Genomic DNA, 19,155 nt, shown 5'->3' with positions numbered 1-19,155 from the left:
TGATTGGCCGGCCCCCACCAGAGCACCGCTCCCATCTGTCTTCCACCTCCGGGAAAAAAATAACGCTCCTCCTCGTTCTGGTCAGGTGTGCCGTGTGCACCACCTGAAGCTGGATCAGACCAACTCACCCACATGAAGATGTGGAGTTCCCCCGACGCAAGGCCTCACTCCACACCTGCTCCCTCTCCCACTTCGCCTTCATCCCATCCACCAAGTCCGAGCTCTCAGGCACAAATACCAGACCTGCTGCCCCCTCCTGACTCCGCCTGCGAAAGTATCCTTTCCAACAGGGAAACTCTCTGTGCCTCAGGAAATGTTGGGAAGGCCAAGTGCACAGAATGGAAGATGGAATTCAATGTTGCCAAGTGTGAGGCTATCCATTTTGGGAGGAATAAGAGCAGAATGGATTATTATTTAAACGGTAAGATGTTAAAACATGCTGCTGTGCAGAGGGACCTGGGTGTGCTGGTGCACGAGTCGCAAAAAGTTGGTGTGCAGGTGCAACAGGTGATTCAGAAGGCTAATCGAGTTTTGTCTTTCATTGCTAGAGGGATGGAGTTCAAGACTAGTGAGGTTATGTTGCAATTGTATAAGGTGTTGGTGAGGCCACATCTGGAGTAGTGTGTTCAGTTTTGGTCTCCTTACCTGAGAAAGGACATATTGGCACTGGAGGGAGTGCAGAGGAGATTCACTAGGTTGATCCCAGAGTTGAGGGGATTAGATTATGACGAGAGGTTGAGTAGACTGGGACTGTACTCATTGGAGTTTAGAAGGGTGCGGGGGGATCTTATTGAAACATATAAAATTATGAAGGGAATAGATAGGATAGATGTGGGCAGGTTGTTTCCATTGGTCGGGGAAAGCAGAACTAGGGGGCATAGCCTCAAAATAAAGGGAGGTAGATTTAGGACCAAGTTTAGGAGGAACTTCTTCACCCAAAGGGTTGTGAATCTCTGGAATTCCTTGCCCAGTGAAGCAGTTGAGGCTCCTTCATTAAACGTTTTTAAGAAAAAGATAGATACCTTTCTAAAGAATAAAGGGATTAAGGGTTATGGTGTACGGGCCGGAAAGTGGAGCTGAGTCCACAAAGATCAGCCATGATCTCATTAAATGACGGAGCAGGCTCGAGGGGCTGGATGGCCTACTCCTGCTCCTAGTTCCTATGTTCTTATGAATTCCTTACCTGAGGTACCCTTCAGGGCTCGTAATCGAATATAACCTGGGGGAGTCAACAATTGAAACAGAAAAATTCTGTCATATCCAGCTTTAAACAAAAGAACTTTGGAGGAGTTCAGTTTGTTTCAGGGGTTGGATTGAATGAACAGGAATTAATCTGTTATAGAGGGCTGAAGGATAACCTCTGCTGTCACACAGCCAAATGCACACACCACTGCTTCCCTCTGCTGCTGACTGACCTGCATTTTAGCTCTGCTGGTGGATTGGAGGTATGGGTTATAAAATGATTTAATGCCCGTACCCGTGCCTGTACCTGCACGGTCTGGTGGCAGAATCAGCTGAGTTGCATTCTCACGTCTCACCCAGGAGGTTGTGGGGTCAGGTCCCGAGCAGTACACACGACATGCAGGCCGTTGCCCTGATGGGGGAGTGCTGCGCTGTCAGAGTTGCTGTTTCTCATTCGCAGCCCTATCTATTCTTCCAGGCACACACCAAGGAACCCGCAGTGCTCATTGTTTTTACCTCCTCCCAGGTATAAAGATTTTATTTCCTTCAATTCTATCTCTATCTTTACTCTTTCCGATGTCAATGTCTGCAGAGCATGGGAGGCTGAGGATTATTGATTTTTGAGGTGTCGGAGTAGCAGCATTATCAAATCGAGGAAAATAGCAGGATTATTTTTCGTGGAGCTTTGCTGAATGACACCTTGGGAGGAGGCGAGGGATTGGTGCCTGATGTAACGTGTGGCATTTTGTTTTATTGACCCTGGTCTGAAAGTTGTGTTCCTGAAACAAAACCATTGCTCCCTTGATTTCAATCCCGGTTTGTCCTGTGATCCGCAGAGCTGGAGTTTGGTGTGACGAAACGACTTGAGTAAAGCTCATCGCCGTGAGTGCCACTTGACTGGTTTCAACTCTCAACACACCCTCCACCCCAGTTTGGCCCAGCCGTGGGTCATTTGGATTTGGATTTGTTTGTTATCACGTGTCCCGAGTTACAGTGAAAAGTATTTTTCTGCGAGCAGCTCAAACAGACCACTAAATATACGAAAAGAAAAGAAAATACATAATAGGGCAACACAAGGTACACAATGTATATACATAGACACCGGCATCGGGTAAAGCATACAGGAGTTGTCGTATTAATCAGGTCAGTCCACAAGAAGGTCGTTTAGGAGTCTGGTAATGGCGGGGAAGAGGCTGTTTTTGAATCTGTTCGTGCGTGTTCTCAGACTTCTGTATCTCCTGCCCGATGGAAGAAGTTGGAAGAGTGAGTAAGCCGGGTGGGAGGGGTCTTTGATTACGCTGCCCACTTTCCCGATGTGAACTTGTTAAATGCCACTCACAGGGTCTGTGTTAGAAATGATTCATCTTTCAGTTGCTTGGCTATCTGGAATAGGTCAATGAGCCATCTGAGAGTCAGGCCTTCAGATGTCAAATCTGCTCACATGCCAAAGAGTACGCATCAGAGTGCGTAGGAGAGTCGCTCTGCACCCAAGACTGTGGCCTCTTCTCAGCATGTGCCTGCAAACACTTGGAAAGACTTGGCAGCGATAGCAGTTACTCACTTTGTCACGGCCCCCTGGGCGAGTGCACGGTCAATTCCAGCCCCACTGGGCCCAGCACCCCCCACAAGTGAAATTAGTCATCATGTTAAAATAACCAAGGCTGAGCCCAATAAACCGCAGACGCCAGGTTTGCAGCTTTAACACGTGTAACCTTTTACTGCGTACAGTATTGTCATTAAAACAGACAGAAAACGTAACTGACTCACACCCCTTTCCCAACCCCCTCCTCTTTCTAACTTCTCTCTCTATGTCCACACACAAACAGACAAACAAACAACACACAGGGGAATGGGCAGTTGAGGGGGAAAAAATATTGATCAAATAAAATGAGAAAGGATCTTTTCACTGGAATGTCTTTCTGAAGTTCAGCTGTCGCTTTGGTACTTCTTTCTCCCAGGATTGAGGTGGTTAGACCTGGCAAGGTTGTGTACGTTGCTGTAGATTCAGGATCATTTCAAGCTTCCAGTCACGTTGTGCCAGGCACTCGCTGGTTTGAGAACAATAAAGCAGCTGTCTCCACAACAGAGAGAGAGAGAGTGCGTGTTCCTTCTCCTTCCAAGTTCCAATGAACTTTGTCAAGCTCTCCAACCTTTTAAGTTGATATCTGTCATAATATACATCTATGTATACAATGGAGTGCAGACAGGCAATGATTGACACACAGGATGACCAGTAAGCGCACAGAACAGAGCAGCCAATCACCAGACAGGACAGGATTAATTTGTCTATAGACGGGGCTGCAGTCGAGTGTTAATCGTTTCAGGGACCTCAAAATATTTTATGGTAGTGCCGTCTGGCGTGACTTGAAGTGCGTACTCTGTTGGATCTGAATGATCCACTGCCCTCCTTACCATAGGCCCCAGATCCCTGGCATGGTACTGGTCGTGGACCTGACGTGTAATATGAGGGCCTACAGAAGCTGACTGTGGCCATAAATGTGGTGGTATTGTAACAAAATCGGCTGTACCTTCTTTTCCCGTGACTGTGGCTGTAACTTTGACTGGCCATTCGGTCCCAATTAATGGCCGGTATTTGTCCTCCAACTCCCTGTTTTGTCCAGTTCTGTCATAGGCCAGGGTAACGTGATGCAGTGAATGTTTAATGCCTAACGTCCACCACTGGGGGGGTGATAGAAATATAGCACTGTTGTCTCATCCTCCATGATTGAACCGTTACCCCCTCGTCTCCGTACTCTAGCTGTAGCTGGAAGATACACAGTAAATCTCGGGCCAACAAGTTACAGTCCAATCCAGTAGTCACTACAAACTGATGATCTGCAGACTTATTCTCGTAAGTGACTGTCACAGGTTCAGAGATAGGATACTCACACACCTGTCCTTGGAACCCCGACAATTGCTACGTGTGGTCGGATAGTGGTAGTCGGAGTTCTGATTGTACCGAAGACATGGCTGCTCCGGTGTCGATTACAAATGAGTGATGTTGATCTCCTATCTGCAGAGAGATAATAGGTTCCCTGTCCGATTGGAGAGTCCTTGTGACTAAATTAGCTAGTCAATCCTGTGTTGGGAAAGGGTTTGCCTGGGAGAAGTCAGTGTTTCTCATCTGTCCTCCCCTTGGTGGGTACCCCCTCCTTTGGGTCGGGTAGTCTCCTTCTGCTGCCTGTCTTTTAAAGGGGCATTCCTGTTGCCAGTGATCTGCACGGCCGCAATTAAAACATGCATTGCTCCCTCTATATCTGCCCCGTCCTTTTTTCCCAGTCGACCAATGGCTCCTCAGAGGGGGCGGCGGTTGTAAAACTGTTGGTACATACGGTGGGCCATAAAGAGGAGCTGAGGGTCCCTTTGGGTGGGTTTGATATCCTTCCAGTTCGGCAACTGTCTCCGAGTCTCACCAAGGGGCACTCGAGCTATTTCCTCCGGCTCTTCCAAGACTTCGACGTCCCTCCCTGTCACTAGAGGGAGCTCTTTCTCTTCAGAACCATCCCTTTCCTCTCCCTTTGTTCTCGGAGTTTGCTGTTCCCTCTTATCGGTCTGAAGGGATTTAGGTGGTATGCTTGATTGTTTCTGGATAGGATCAGGCCCTTCTCTCGCTGTCCGAGATCGGGTCCTAGAGCTAACTGGGCTTGTGGAACAGAGCTCCTCTTCCCTCTTAGATCGTGAAGATGGTAAATTAGGACCCACGCTATCAACCAAAGGGGCTGGAGTGACTGGCATGATTTGAATCTGGGGAGCAGTGACTGGATATAAATTATGATACTCTGGTGGTTCCGGAATTAGTGCAGACAATTCTACAGGTGCAGTCGGAATCCTAGCCGACCTGGTCAAATTGTCCTAATCTTCATCTTCTGTCTCTGTCAATGCAAGGCCAGCCATTGAACTACATAGCCCATTGTTTGTTTTGTTCCCTCTTCACTAATTGGAATCCCCATTTTAAGGGCATTTTCTTGCCAACTTAATAACATGATCTTATCCCTCTCATGTTGACAATATTGTCTCCATAATCTAATTAACTCTTTAGCTTTCATACTTTGGCTCTTTCTTTTTTATTATTATTATATATATTTATTTTTTTTTGCTTATTTATAACCAATGGCAATTTTTGCTCCTTGGCAAAATTATTGAAAAGGTTCTAACAGTGTTCTTTTAAAACTTAAAATGTTTGAAAATTCAAATTAAATTACTGCAACTTGCAAGCTTAGCTCTGATCTCAACTCAGAACTAAATTTACGATTTGCTTAACACAAACTTGTATAACATTTACAACTTAATTAATTCTTTATCTTAACAATTTTTCTTTTAACAAGTTTTTCTTACATTCACAAAAATGTTGGCTGCTATCAATGAGGGAGCAGTTAGCTGCGGTGATGTATACCGGAGCAAAGTCAACTGTCATCTCCAGATTTACACTTTTTAAAATGGTGTCAGTGAGCTTCTTTCAGTTTCTATTAATTCACAAATAAAATGAGATAAACATTATTTCAAGTAAGTAAAACAGAAGATTCTGGCAATTTCAATCACTTGCTTTCGAAAATAATAACTTTTATCAAAGAGGTGGAGAAACCCACTGGTTTCCTTTAATTAATTCAAAACGTCACTTTGCTGGAGTTCACTGACTCAAAGGAAAGGTATCCGATTACACCACAGGCTGCTGCTGTTATCTCAAGGCCTGAGTGAGAAGCACTATCTGTCGTCTTTAACTTTGGCTGCTGCTGTTAACCCTTTGAGAGACTTCTGCTTTAACTAACATGCAGCATCCAGTTCTATGGATGTTCTTTGTTTTGAAATTTATCCAAGCAATTCCCCATAATCGCTAACTAGTCCTCAAGACTGCATTTCTCACCACTACAGTCCAAGGATACAATTTTAGCTTAATCAACGAGAAATTTAAAACACTCACACATGGAATTGAATCATCTCTGTTTAGATGTTGCATCAACCCATAACCTAACCAAAGCCGAATCAGAACTCACACATGGAATTGAATCGTCTCTGTTTAGATGTTGCATCAACCCATAACCTAACCCAAGCCGAATCAGAACTCACACATGGAATTGAATCATCTCTGTTTAGATGTTGCATCAACCCATAACCTAACCCAAGCCGAATCAACAATATGAAATCCCATCAATTAAATTTCTAATCCCCAGACTGACCTTCGTCGAGACGATCTTTCCGTACCAACCGCGAGTGACCAGACTAATCAGACAACAAGAAGAGGGGAAAAATCAATGCAAGGTCATTTTCCAGCTGTACATTGTGGGCCCTTTTTCCCCATCCTCCTGTTCATAATCAGTCTAATTCTGATTTCGCGGTTGGTCAGAACCGTCTTGAGAAATCCCGGGTTTCAGGCACCAAATGACAAATATAAATTTCTTTACCCGTCAGTCTGGCCTCAATAAAAATCGAGATGGTTTTGCAGGTACAGCATTAGTTATTTTATTTGACTTGCAAGCCTGATTCATTTCACAGAGGCACAGGACACAGCTAGTCTCCTAGACCCCTGGAAAACGAATGAAGAAGGAGACAAAGGGATTTCTGCAAATACATTCAAATGGCATCAAGTTTCACATACACGATTCCCATAGGTCATCCTATACTCCTCGTGACCTGGCCATACATCCCGATTGGCTCACTTCCAATCCCTTCCTCTGGCCTCCTATTACCCAGCATCCTTTTCTCCTCCTTATCTGGACACCCCTGCCCCTTGCATTGCCATGCGTTCTAAAATCCTTTGTCTGTGAACTAACAGAATCAGACCGGCCTATGTTTACATTACAGTAACTAATATCTCTAAAGTAACTATTTTATATCACATTCGTCAGGTGGAGGGACTGGGGGCCCCGATTGGGTTGGAGGAGGTAGTCAGGGGGCTGGCAGGCATGCAGACGGGCAAGGCCCCAGGCCCGGACGGCTTCCCTGTAGAATTTTATAAGAAGTTCTCGGACCTGCTGAGCCCGCTCCTGATGAGAACCTTCAATGAGGCAAAGGAGAAAGGGATCCTCCTTCCGACAATGTCGCAGGCATTGATCTCGCTCATCCTGAAGAAGGAGAAGGATCCGCTTCAGTGTGGGACCTACAGGCCGATATCGCTCCTGAATGTGGATGCCAAGCTGTTGGCAAAAATTCTGGCCACCAGAATAGAGGACTGTGTCCCGGGAGTGATTGGGGAGGACCAGACGGGGTTTGTTAAGGGCAGGCAGCTGAACACGAACGTGAGGAGGCTCCTGAATATTATCATGATGCCCTCGGAGGGGGGGGGAGGTGGAGGTGGTGGCTGCGATGGACGTGGAGAAGGCCTTTGACAGGGTGGAGTGGGAGTATCTGTGTGAGGCGCTAGGCAGGTTTGGATTTGGGGAGGGATTTATAGGATGGGTCAAGCTGCTGTATCAGGCCCCTGTAGCGAGTGTGTCCACAAACCGGCTAAGGTCGGAATATTTCAGGCTGCATCGGGGGACGAGGCAGGTGTGCCCCCTGTCCCCGTTGCTGTTTGCCCTGCTAAGTGAGCCGTTGGCCATTGCGCTCAGGACTTCGGGGGATTGGAGGGGGCTGGTGCGTGGAGGGGAGGTGCACCGTGTCTCTCTCTCTACCCGGATGACCTGCTGTTGTATATTTCGGACCCGTTGGAGGGGATGGAGGAGGTCATGCGGATCCTGGGGGACTTCGGGAGGTTCTTGGGGTATAAGTTGAACGTTTTAAAGAGTGAGCTGTTCGTGGTCCACGGTAGGGGCCAGGAGGAGAGACCGAGGGTGCTCCCGCTCAGGATAGTGGAGAGGAGCGTTTGGTACTTGGGGATACAAGTGGCCAGGAACTGGGATGCCCTGCACAGGCTCAACTTAACCCGGCTCGTGGAGCAGATGGAGGGAGAGTTTAAAAGGTGGGATATGCTTCCGCTTTCACTGGCGAGACGGGTGCAGACTGTGAAGATGACGGTTCTCCCCTGGTTCCTCTGCATATTCCAGTGCCTCCCCATTTTCATCCCCGAGTCCTCCTTCAAGTGGGTGAATAGGATTGTGACGGGATTTGTGTGGGCGAATAAAACCCCGCACCACTAGTCCGGTGGTGACGGGGGCACTGAGGATCTGGGGGCAGTGGAGGAGACACAGGGGAGAGGAGGGGCCTCGGTGTGGACCCCGATATGGAATAACCACAGATTTGCTCCGGGTAGGTTGGATGGGGGATACCAAGGCTGGTATAGGGCAGGTATTAGGAGGATGGGGGACCTGTTTATAGACGGGGCTTTCCCCAGCATGCAGGCGCTGGAGGAGAGGTTCGGCCTGCCCCCGGGGACTGCGTTCAGGTACCTTCAGGTGCAGGACTTCCTTAGAAAACAGGTGGGGACATTCCCGCGGCTGCCCCCACGTAGGATCCAGGATAGGGTGGTGTCTGGCGTCTGGGTAGGGGAGGGGAAGGTGTTGGACAGATATCAGGAGCTGCAGGAGGTGGAGGAAGCCTCAGTGGGGGAGTTGAAAGATAAGTGGGAGGAGGAGCTGGGCGAGGAGCTGGGCGAGGGCCTGTGGGCCGATGCCCTGGGCAGGGTGAACTCCTCCTCATCATGTACCAGGCTCGGATTAATCCAGTTTAAGGTGGTGCATTGGGCACAGAAACGGCGGCAAGAATGAGTAGGATTTTTGGGGTGGAGGACAGGTGCCCGAGTGTGCGGGGGGGGTCCGGCGAACCATGCCCATATGTTTTGGGCATGCCCGGCACTTAAAGAACTCTGGCAGGGGTTTGCGAGGGTGATGTCTAGGGTTTTGGACGCTCGGGTGAAGGCGAGCCCAGCGGTAGCGATATTTGGGGTGGCGGAGGATCCGGGAGGGCAGGAAGTGAAAGAGGCCGAGGTCCTGGCCTTTGCCTCCCTGGTAGCCCGGAGACGGGTCTTGCTAATGTGGAGGGGCTCAAAACCCCCTGGTGTGGAGACCTGGGTTAGCGATATGCGGGGTTCCTCAGCCTGGAGCGAATAAAGTTCACCTTGAGAGGGTCCTTTATGGGGTTCTCCCGGCGGTGGCAACCTTTCCTTAACTTTCTAGTGGAGCAGTAAGTGTCAGCAGCAGCAGCATCCTGGGGGGGAGGGGGGGGGGGGAATTCTGTTGTGTAAGTAGTTTCATTGTAAGCTTTGGGCTATGTTTATTGTTATTTTTTTATTACTATCGGTATTTCTATTTTAGTTGTGTAAAAACACTCATTGGAAAACTTTAACAAAACATTTATTTTTTTTTAAATTTAAAAATTGGATGACTGATGAATAAATTATCACATGACTTCTTATTCTCTGCTAACAACAGGAGAAGTGCATGGTACTGTGATCTGCAAACGAGGCTCTTCAGGGGTGTAGCAGGAGTAGGCCATTCGGCCCCTCGAGCCTGCTGCGCCATTCCATAAGATCATGGCTGATTTTATTGGAATTTCAAACTCCCATTCCTGCCGACCCCACCCCCAATAATCTTTCACCCTCCCTTGTTTATCAGGCATCTCTCCAGCTGTGCCTCACAAATATTCACAGGCTCTGCTTCCGCTGAGGAAGAGAGTTCCCGAGACCCTCCACCCTCTGAGAGAAAATAGTTCTCCAGGTCTACATTTTCAATGGGGCACCCCTTTGATTCACGATCAATGGCCACTAAAGCGAGGTTGTCGTCCAACTGAAGGCTTTAATAAGCTAGATGTTTCCCCCAGCAGCTCAGGTACAGAATGGAGGCTGCTGGGGCGGCACGGGTTCTTATACCCCACCTAGCAGGTGTGGTAGTATGCATTAGGGGTCATGTGGGACTGTGAAGCCGTGATGTCATTGGCTGACAGATCCCGGGTCCTGGTTGGCTGTTGATCTCTAGCTCCGCCCTGAAGGCGGAGTATAAGAACCAGGAATTCTCCCCGCAGCTCCAGTCTGTTGCTGAACTGCGGGGAACGAGTCACGCTTAATAAAGCCTCATCAACTTCACCTCTATTCGTCTCTCGGGAGTCTTTGTGCGCTACAATTTATTAAGTGTGCTTAAAGGACTATGGAGCTCAGGATCGTCCCGGAATGCCTGAGGATCAGCCCCCACGCAGTGAACTCAGCAGCAGTTTTTAAACACTGGCAGACTTGTTTCGAAGCCTACCTCCGAACGGCCCCCGGCCGGGTCACAGAAGACCAGAAACTACAGGTCCTGCACTCGAGGGTAAGCCCGGAAATTTACCCTCTCATAGAAGACGCAGAGGATTTCCAGACGGCGTTCGCAGCACTAAAAAGCATCTATGTTCGCCCAGTGAACCAGATCTACGCACGCTACCAACTCGCAACGAGACGGCAAAGTCCCGGAGAATCGCTGGACGAATTCTACGCCACGCTGCTAATTTTGGGACGGGCCTGCAGCTGCCCGCCGGTAAACGCGATTGAACACACGGACATGTTAATTCGCGATGCGTTTGTGGCTGGTATGAACTCTGCCCAAATCCGCCAAAGACTTTTAGAAAAAGAGTTGCTCGGACAAACGGCACGGTCTGGAAGACCGTCCTACTGGCCCTACGGTCCAGGGATCTCCCAGTTTCACGGTGGCAGGAGGTCCTCCCGGACGCCCTCCACTCCATCCGGTCGCTACTGTGTACCACTAACCAAACGCCTCATGAGCGCCTCCTTGTCTTCCCCAGGAAGTCCTCCTCTGGAACGTTGCTGCCGACCTGGCTGGCTTCCCCAGGACCCATCTTGCTCCGGAAACATGTGCGTGCGCACAAGTCGGACCCATTGGTCGAGAGGTTTCACCTCCTCCACGCGAACCCGCAGTACGCCTACGTGGAGTACCCCGACGGCCGACAGGACACGGTCTCCCTGCGAGATCTGGCGCCTGCCGGCAACACACACACCCCCTCGACACCAATCACCCCCTCCCTGCCACCGGCGCACCCCGCGACAGCCCCCTTCCTGGGAGGATCGGTCCTCCTCCCAGGTCCGACCACAAGTGAAGCTGAAGCAGAAACCGTAAAGCTCCCGGAGGCGACAACACTGGAACAAGCACCACCACCACCGGGGCTGAGGCGATCGACAAGGACGACCAGACCGCCCGCCCGACTCGTGGCATCGGTGTAACACTAGAATGTTGTGGATTTAACGAGAATGTTTTTGTTTCCTTTTCCCTCTTACGAATACTGTAAATAGTTCAAAACAAAAAACCCTGTACATAGCCCAGTGTAGGGCACTGTAATGACATGCAAAAGTTTTTTTCCTCCCAGGACCAGCCTTGTAAACCCCTACCACCATGCGAAGCACCACCCTGCCGGATTCATTTTTAACAAGGGGTGAATGTGGTAGTATGCATTTGGGGTCATGTGGGACTGTGAAGCCGTGATGCAATTGGCTGACAGATCCCGGGTCCTGGTTGGCTGTTGATCTCTAGCTCCGCCCTGAAGGCGGAGTATAAGAACCAGGAATTCTCCCCGCAGCTCCAGTCTGTTGCTGAACTGCGGGGAACGAGTCACGCTTAATAAAGCCTCATCGACTTCACCTCGATTCGTCTCTCGGGAGTCTTTGTGCGCTACAGCAGGGCGGAGCCATCATACATTCTAACCAATAGAAAGCATACAGTTTCCACCAATGGTGCTTTAGTCTATCAGGTACCGTAATACCTATAATACCACACCCTTATTTTTTTATTAGTGATCGAAGTTGTAGATTGTCCCAGAAGAGGAAACATCTTGTGGTAACTTGACAGGGCCTAGTTTTGAGCCTGATTAAATTAGATATTTTATATTCAAGAATTGGGCACTTTAACTTGAACTGCAGTCGAACCTCAGGCAGGCTGCGGGGAATTCAGACTTGACCGATACACAACCCACAGACCATGATTCCAGAAACATGCCTGGAACAAACCCGTCAATCATCCATCAGGAGATCATGGCACCCTATTGACAAGCACCCGTCTATTGTCCTCAGCCCAGATCGAGCCAGACTCTCGAGTTTCTGCTGTTACCTTGTATGGGGACAGGTTATGTGAAGCCCACACCACCAGGGGTGGACACCTGGGCCGGGCTCGGGTGTCCTGGCAACCCCACCACTGGGTGCGCAGGCCCCATCCCGAGGCCTCATTGGCAGAAAGCCAGAGGAAATGACAAAAGGACGTGAAGGGAGAGGGGATAGAAAGAGGCACCCGAGGCACATCAGCAGCAAAGACCCCAGGCAGAGGCACTGGAGACATTGTGGAAGGAAGGAAGGAGCTCCCAGCGAGACTGACCTTTGTGACGGCGAACCAGAGGGACTCGAGAACCGGACACACAGTTCAATCGAGCCATCTTGGTGGGTCGCATAACCGAATCTCGGGGGTTTCTCGTATTACATATTTTGGGTTAATTGTATGTTCAATAAAGATTGAATTTATCCTTGTGTTTGTCCTTTGTTCTCCTCACGATTAAAAGATGCCTCGGTAAAACCGTTTGAGTAAACTGATTGAAAGTATCTGAATTGACAGATAGAACAATCTTCTCCACATCCACCCTGTCTATACGTTCGGGATCTTCAAAGTTTTGATTACATCACCTTGTACTCGTCTAAACTCTAGTGGCCACAAGCCTCGCCTGTCCCAAACCTTTCCTCAGAAGACAACCCGTCCATTCCTGGTATTTGTCTGGTAAACCTTCTCTGAACTGCTCCCAACACATTTACATCTTTCCGTCGATAAGGAGACCAATACTTGAACAGTTCAAAGGAGCAGTTTAGAGGGGGGGAAGGATCTTTCAAAGGTTAGCAATTTGAACATATTCAGAATTAGTCTTTATTTGTCCAGTAGAGCAGAGAATGAGGCCATTCAGCACATTGCAAGTGTCCCAGCTGATTGGAAGAAGCGTTGAATAAGCCCGGTTCCTCACAGCTTGGCAGACGTTTCGGCATTAAGCCTCTGTCCAACACCTGTTTGAAAGTTATTGTTGTGTCTGCTACAACCATCCTAGATCTTAACCAGCCACTGTAACACGTCACACCTGATTCTCCACTCAGCTGACTTTTCCGAGAAGTTTGGAACTGGGGGGAATTTGAGACCAAAGTAGCCAGCCACCCTACGACACACATCCTGTTCGGTTTTCTATGAATTCAGATAGATGGGGTATAGGTAACTTCATATTGTTGTATCGCCAAAGGAAAGGTCAGTGGTATTTCACTTGGGCCGCCAATTCATGTAATTCAACACCCTTCAGGATTCCATAGGAACACCCTATGTTTGTATTGATGTCTCTACTCTGTTACAGCGACTCCTCTCTCCTGATTTTGATTTGTCGAAGAAGGTGTAGTTTCTCTGTACATTTACAGGCCCTTCAGAGGGGAATCTCCTCTTAAAACACCAGGTTTGGCAGAAGCAACAGTATTAATCCCAGCTGTACCCCCAGCATCGCAGGATTGTCAATTGCTATGACTGGCAGTTTTGGACTGCTGATCAGAGAGATTGAGCCATTGCCGGGAATTGTTTGCAGGAACACATTGATAGCACTCTCTCTCTCTCGCTCTCTTTCCCCACACTTAACCCACAAGCTGCGAGTTCTGCTGTGCTCACTGATTGGGTGAGGGCTTCACGGCATCTCCTACCACACTGTGAACATCCGAAACCCAAGGGCAGCACGGGAGCACAGTGGTTAGCACTGTTGCTTCACAGCGCCAGGGCCCCGGGTTCGATTCCCGGCTTGGGTCGCTGTCTGTGCGGAGTCTGCACGTTCTCCCCCGTATCTGCGTGGGTTTCCTCCGGGTGCTCCGGTTTCCTCCCACAGCCCAAAGATGTGCAGGTTCGGTCGATTGGCCGTGATAAATTGCCCTTCGTGTCCAAAAAGGTTAGGTGGGGTTACTGGGATAGGGTGGGGATGTGACCTTAAGTAGGATGCTCTTTCCAAGGGCCGGTGCAGACTCGATGGGCCAAATGGCCTCCTTATGCACTGTAAATTCTATGATTCTATGATTAGCAAAACACCAAGGTGGATGAGTTACCAAAAGGACTGCGCAACCTGGGGGGAAGGGGGAGGAACCATAGACCGATCCAGAGGGCAATGAAAGGCACGTAGGGTCAGTTAGACGAAGGACAAACAAAACCTCTCTGTATAATAAAGGAAATTAGCGCAGGCGAGAAAAATGTGATGTGTATATATACAACTGTTTATAAATATGAGAAATGCCAATAAAAAGATTTTTTTTTAAAATGATTCTATGATTGGCTAATGAAACCGTTCCACCATGTTCTGCAAAAGATTGCTTAATCCAATGTGATCTAACAAAGGAGGCTTTTATTAGCCCTGTGTTTGCTGATTGCTGCCTCTGCTGTTTGAAGTCTGACACTTACCATGTTTTAGAGATTCCACTCCCTGGTTTAACCCTCCTTTTATTCCCCCATAGTTCAAATGAATTTTAACACTCACTTCTCCATTCCCAGGGGTAGCACATGTGCCTCACACTGTTTGTGTCTCTTACTGCCCCATTAGGTTGATCTCCCAGTCTCCTCTCCCCCTCTTTCCCCCCCCCCCCCCCTCGCCACCATCCCCACACCACTTTCTGAAGCTGCTCCCCTTTTTTTCCCCAGTTATTCTCGGTGTTGAATCCGCGGTAAACTGGACGCATGGACAATGAGTAGAAATTAACAAGCAAGGTTTATTACAATACAAATCTCAAACTCCTCCGCTCCCCGAAGGATCTCCTCCCCTCCACCTGCATCCAGGTCGGCTTTTTTATAGGAGTTGGGGCTCTCCTTGTGAAGAGGAAGCCTTGCCCCATTGAAGGGGAAGTTCAGATTCTGGGTGTGGTATTCTTTGTGTTGCTTATTTAGGATGGTTGGCGTAGTGTTCACAAAGACCACCGTATAGCTTTTACTTCCACAAAACTATGATTTTATTTACACTACGAAACTGGGATTCGATACTGAGTCCTTAAGAATACCTAACTGATTAATTACATCTAACTACACTCATCTACTGCTAATCTCACTCCTGGTATAAACTATAATCTAACCTCACACTATCTGCTCTTATTACCTTCACTAGCTATCTCCTGCATACACTCCTCCCCTGAGGTCGAGCATCACTGCCTTATATAGTTGTAACTGCAGCTCCCTCTCGTGGCTACTCTCGACACTGCATTAATCCTTGCAATGCTGATAGTTATGGTAATACCACACCGGGGAGGTCATGGGGAACCGTATGTCCTGATCACGGGATCTCCAATGGGGTTATAACACTCGGCATTGTCCGTGCTCCGAATTAATGTTGTCCTGGTGTAGGGCAACACAATGACAGGAAATACCCTGCGCACTGCTCATTGCCCCATTGAGACAGTGGCAATGGGGGTGAGGGAAGGAAGGATGTGCTGCCATTTGTATTGAAGGAATGTTTAATTTGAAATCATGCATGGGATGGGGGACATGGTTGGGCAAAACCCTGTGTTTATCACCCAAACTTCATCCCCTTGAGCTACTGATGAACCACGTTCTTGAACACCACCGAGTGGCTTGTGAGGGAGCAGGGGAGAGTCAGCCACGTTGCTGTGTGGGTCTGGAATCACATGTAGGCTTGACCGGATAAGGACGGCAGATTTTCCTCCCTGAAGGACACTAACCAGATGGGGCTTGACCACAACTGGTGACAGTAGGGTTTGACGTTGGGCCGGATGACCTGGTCCTGTTTTATTTCAGAGATCAGTTTCTGTTGTGGGATTTCCACAGAGTCCTGGATCAGCAGTCCCCTGCTTTATAGATTTGGGGACTTGATTGACCATGGAGTGAAGTGTGAGGGTCTTAAGAGCTGGATTCCCTCCCCCAGGGAAAGCAGTGCCTGTTCCCTGCCCTGTCACATGGTATGTGGGGGAGGGACAGGACAGGACAAGGCAGGGCTGATGAGCCGGAAAATGCAGGAAGTTGCACTTTGTCCCGTATTGGCAAGGCGATGGTGTGAAGCCTCCGTCAGGGGGGAGTCTGGAGCAAGGGAAGCCCCATTCCCCCAGCTGTCAGCGCTGCGAAAGGTGGGTGGTTCCAGACTCGGTGGAGTGGAGGGTTTCTGCAGCCAGGTAGATAATGCAAAGAGGGCGACATTTGCAAACTAACCCCCCCCGGGAGTCTGCGTGCTGACGCCCAATCTAGTGGCTGACGTTGTGCTGGAAGAGAAAGGAAGCCCGGGGGGTGAGGAAGGGCCGCTTGCTCTGCTCACACACACACAGACATCCCCCCTCCCCAGGCTGGACACGGAGCTGCTGAGCTGCAGGCAGGCGACGCGGCGCGTGCGCACTGCAGTTGGAATGTCGCCCTGGACATTGTATCATTTGAAGCAGTCGCTACGTTCCATTGGCCGAGTAACCAATTGAAATGGATACAATCCGACTCCAGCTGTTGCTCCCGGGGGTTGCCCCCAACACAAGTAGGTCCCTCCGCTCCCCTTCTCTGTGGCTACCCCCCTTCTCTCCCTCTCCCTCCCCTTTCCCCTCCTGTCTTGTCTTTGTGTTCGCGGCTGCTGAATGTCCAGCCAGCCTTCACTCGGAAAGGGGTTCGTGTCCCCCTCCTCCCTCATGTGAGTAAGGGTGGGGGCTCATTCCTCAAGCTTGTCCTCCGAGTGATTGCCCCCTGTCTGCTGGGAAAGGGTTTGTGTGTTTGGTGTCTCCCCCCCCCCCCCCCCCCTCCCGTACTCGATGATCAGGCCTGACCTGGACTAAAGCCAGTTTCAGCAATCTTCCTGGCCTGGTTTGAGGTCAGCTGACGTTGAGTCCTCTTTGGCATGGCTGAGAACTGTGAGGCACAATACAAGGAGCCCCCCCCCCCGACATTGGGATACCACTTGTCCCCTGCTCATTCTCTCTTCACAATCCCTCTCTCACAACGATTGGCATCAATCTGACCAAAGCTGCCCTCGGTTCCACCACCACCAAACTGCACCTGAGCAACTGGGCCAGAAGTTTGCCCAACTCCCCGACCCCGCAGAACCCCAGAGTGACACCACAAAGCTGCCGGTGCTGGAACCGCACGGGGTGCTTTGGGCCTGAGGGGGTGAGCTCCACTTTGAATCTGTCATTTCCAAAAAAAAAGCTGCTGAATTTTGAACCCAGATCAGTTCAGGTGAATGTGTGGAAGTAGAAAAGCAGCTAGTGTGTGTGTGTCACTGGTAGCCCCCACGGGTGTGGAGGATGTGAAGCAGAGGCCTCAACCCCAGGTGAAATGGCCCAAGAGGTCGGGTGGCATTCTGTCCTGGAGGTCCACCAGGATGGTCCAGACTGATCCTCTGCTCAGTAGCAGCAGTTGGATGTCCACATGTTGCCCTTCCTACCTCAGGAGCTGTGGAAATGCAGAATGGAGACCAGCCAGGCTTCCTGGTCCAGGGAATCCCTGCTTGGGATTGGGAAGGGGAGGTAGGGCGCATGAATGGAGACTGGCTCCACAGGGTGGCATTGCCGGCTAAATAATATTCCGCAAGCAGACTGGATACTTGGGTGAGGGCCAGGCGCTGAATCTGAGGGAGGGGGCAACATGCCATTCTGTGAAAGTGTCAATGTTGACTTCATGCAAGTTACCCAAACCAGTGAGAATTGACCAGAATGGCGGCGGGTCTGACTGTCAAGTTGAAGAACATGCCTCCACTTGGACCCTCCAGCGTTACACATGCCTAACTGTCCCTGGTCTCCAGCCCTGCTACCTGTGCCTGGCCGCCACACACTGCTCCTGATGCCCCAAATAACCAGGAATGGCCAAGTTAGGCAATTTACTGCTTGCGCCACAGCGTATCTTACACATCCTGGCACTCGAGTCAACCCCATGGAAATACTGCCAATCCTGGGGACCATCTGCAAAATAGTGAGAGCATCTGAGGGACTCGGGGGAATATTGAAATGAAAATCGCTTATTGTCACAAGTAGGCTTCAATGAAGTTACTGTGAGAAGCCCCTAGTCGCCACATTCCGGCGCCTGTTCGGGGAGGCTGGTACGGGAATTGAACCGTGCTGCTGGATATTCTCCTGTGTCTAAGGCGCTGTCTTGAAGTGCAGGGTTGTGTTGGGAGTGGCTGGGTTGCACGGTGGGACAGAGATTGAGAAACGGTTCATTGATTCAGCAGACCATCCATTTGTGTGATTTTCAACATGAAATGTGGGTGACTGCAGCGAACTGCGGCACTAAAACTCTTCTTGTGGTTTTGTTTACAGGGGTTTGGGTGGACCTCCTTCAGTGAGAAACATGGACAGGCCACCCTCTCCCGCTCATGGCACCGGCGATGAACTGCAAAGTACAGGTGGAGCTCTGGATGTCGATACGAAGCCGCCGGAATTGTTGCCGGCGACGATGGACGGCCAGGTGCCACCTTGGCAGCCAACGCTCCCCGTGCCGGCTGTCACCTGGATGAGAAACGTTCAACCACCCGCCAGTGCCGCCTGCTGGGAGGCAGCGGTGGGGCAGGAGACTGGCATGGCGGCCGGCAGCGAGGTCCGGAGGGAGGGCAGCGTATCCCACCGCGTGCAGCGGGAGGGCGACGCCGTTGGCATCTCCCAGTCTGACCACCTGCAGCGGCAAACCTGTCCCCAGGCTGCTGGGGCCCAGCAGGTGAGTGAGTGAGTGAGCGTTGCCCGACTCGAGGTTGGTGAATTTCGTCGAGGAGGGGTTTCTGCCTCCTGGGAATTAGGGTGGGGGGGGAGCAGGGCACCCGGCAATCCCGGAAGACGAGTGTGGCTCGGGAAGCTGGCGTGCCACCTCGTCCTCACCATACTGGTCGGAGGGGAAATGGTACTGCGCCGGGTAGAAACAGCCACCTAACTATTCTAATCCCATTTCCCAGCATTTGGCCGTGGCTGCCCTGAGACCACAAGTGCAGATCTAAATACTTACTGAGGGTCTCTGCCTCCACCGCCCCTATCAGGCAGCGAGTCGCAGAATCTCACCACCCCCTGGGCAAAAAAGGTTTCTCCCTCAGCGACTTCATCTCGAACCGTGACAGGATTTCAGCCCCGGTGAAAGCCATGAACTGCCGCTGATTCCATCTGATGTTCCCGAA

The 19,155-nt window shown here is 50.2% G+C and overlaps 1 protein-coding gene across 5 annotated transcripts in view; it reads left to right on the top strand.

The window, feature by feature from the left end:
• The window catches only part of LOC140396840 (triacylglycerol hydrolase DDHD2-like), a 158,428-nt gene that overhangs the window by 70,835 nt on the left and 68,438 nt on the right, over positions 1-19,155 (top strand). The window contains exons 1-2 of one of the 5 annotated variants that reach the window (XM_072485608.1): positions 16,018-16,150; positions 18,314-18,707. In XM_072485608.1, the coding sequence (XP_072341709.1) occupies positions 18,345-18,707 (363 nt within the window). In that variant the 5' untranslated portion in view covers positions 16,018-16,150; positions 18,314-18,344. Of the gene's footprint in view, positions 1-16,017; positions 16,196-16,243; positions 16,543-16,624; positions 16,693-18,313; positions 18,708-19,155 lie in introns of those variants that run through there. The other 4 variants (XM_072485609.1, XM_072485607.1, XM_072485605.1 and 1 more) reach the window with 4 other exon arrangements.

This window comes from Scyliorhinus torazame, chromosome 20 (assembly GCF_047496885.1).
Source record: "Scyliorhinus torazame isolate Kashiwa2021f chromosome 20, sScyTor2.1, whole genome shotgun sequence".
Taxonomy (NCBI): Eukaryota; Metazoa; Chordata; class Chondrichthyes; order Carcharhiniformes; family Scyliorhinidae; genus Scyliorhinus; species Scyliorhinus torazame.
This window is presented reverse-complemented; position numbering and strand designations above follow the sequence as displayed.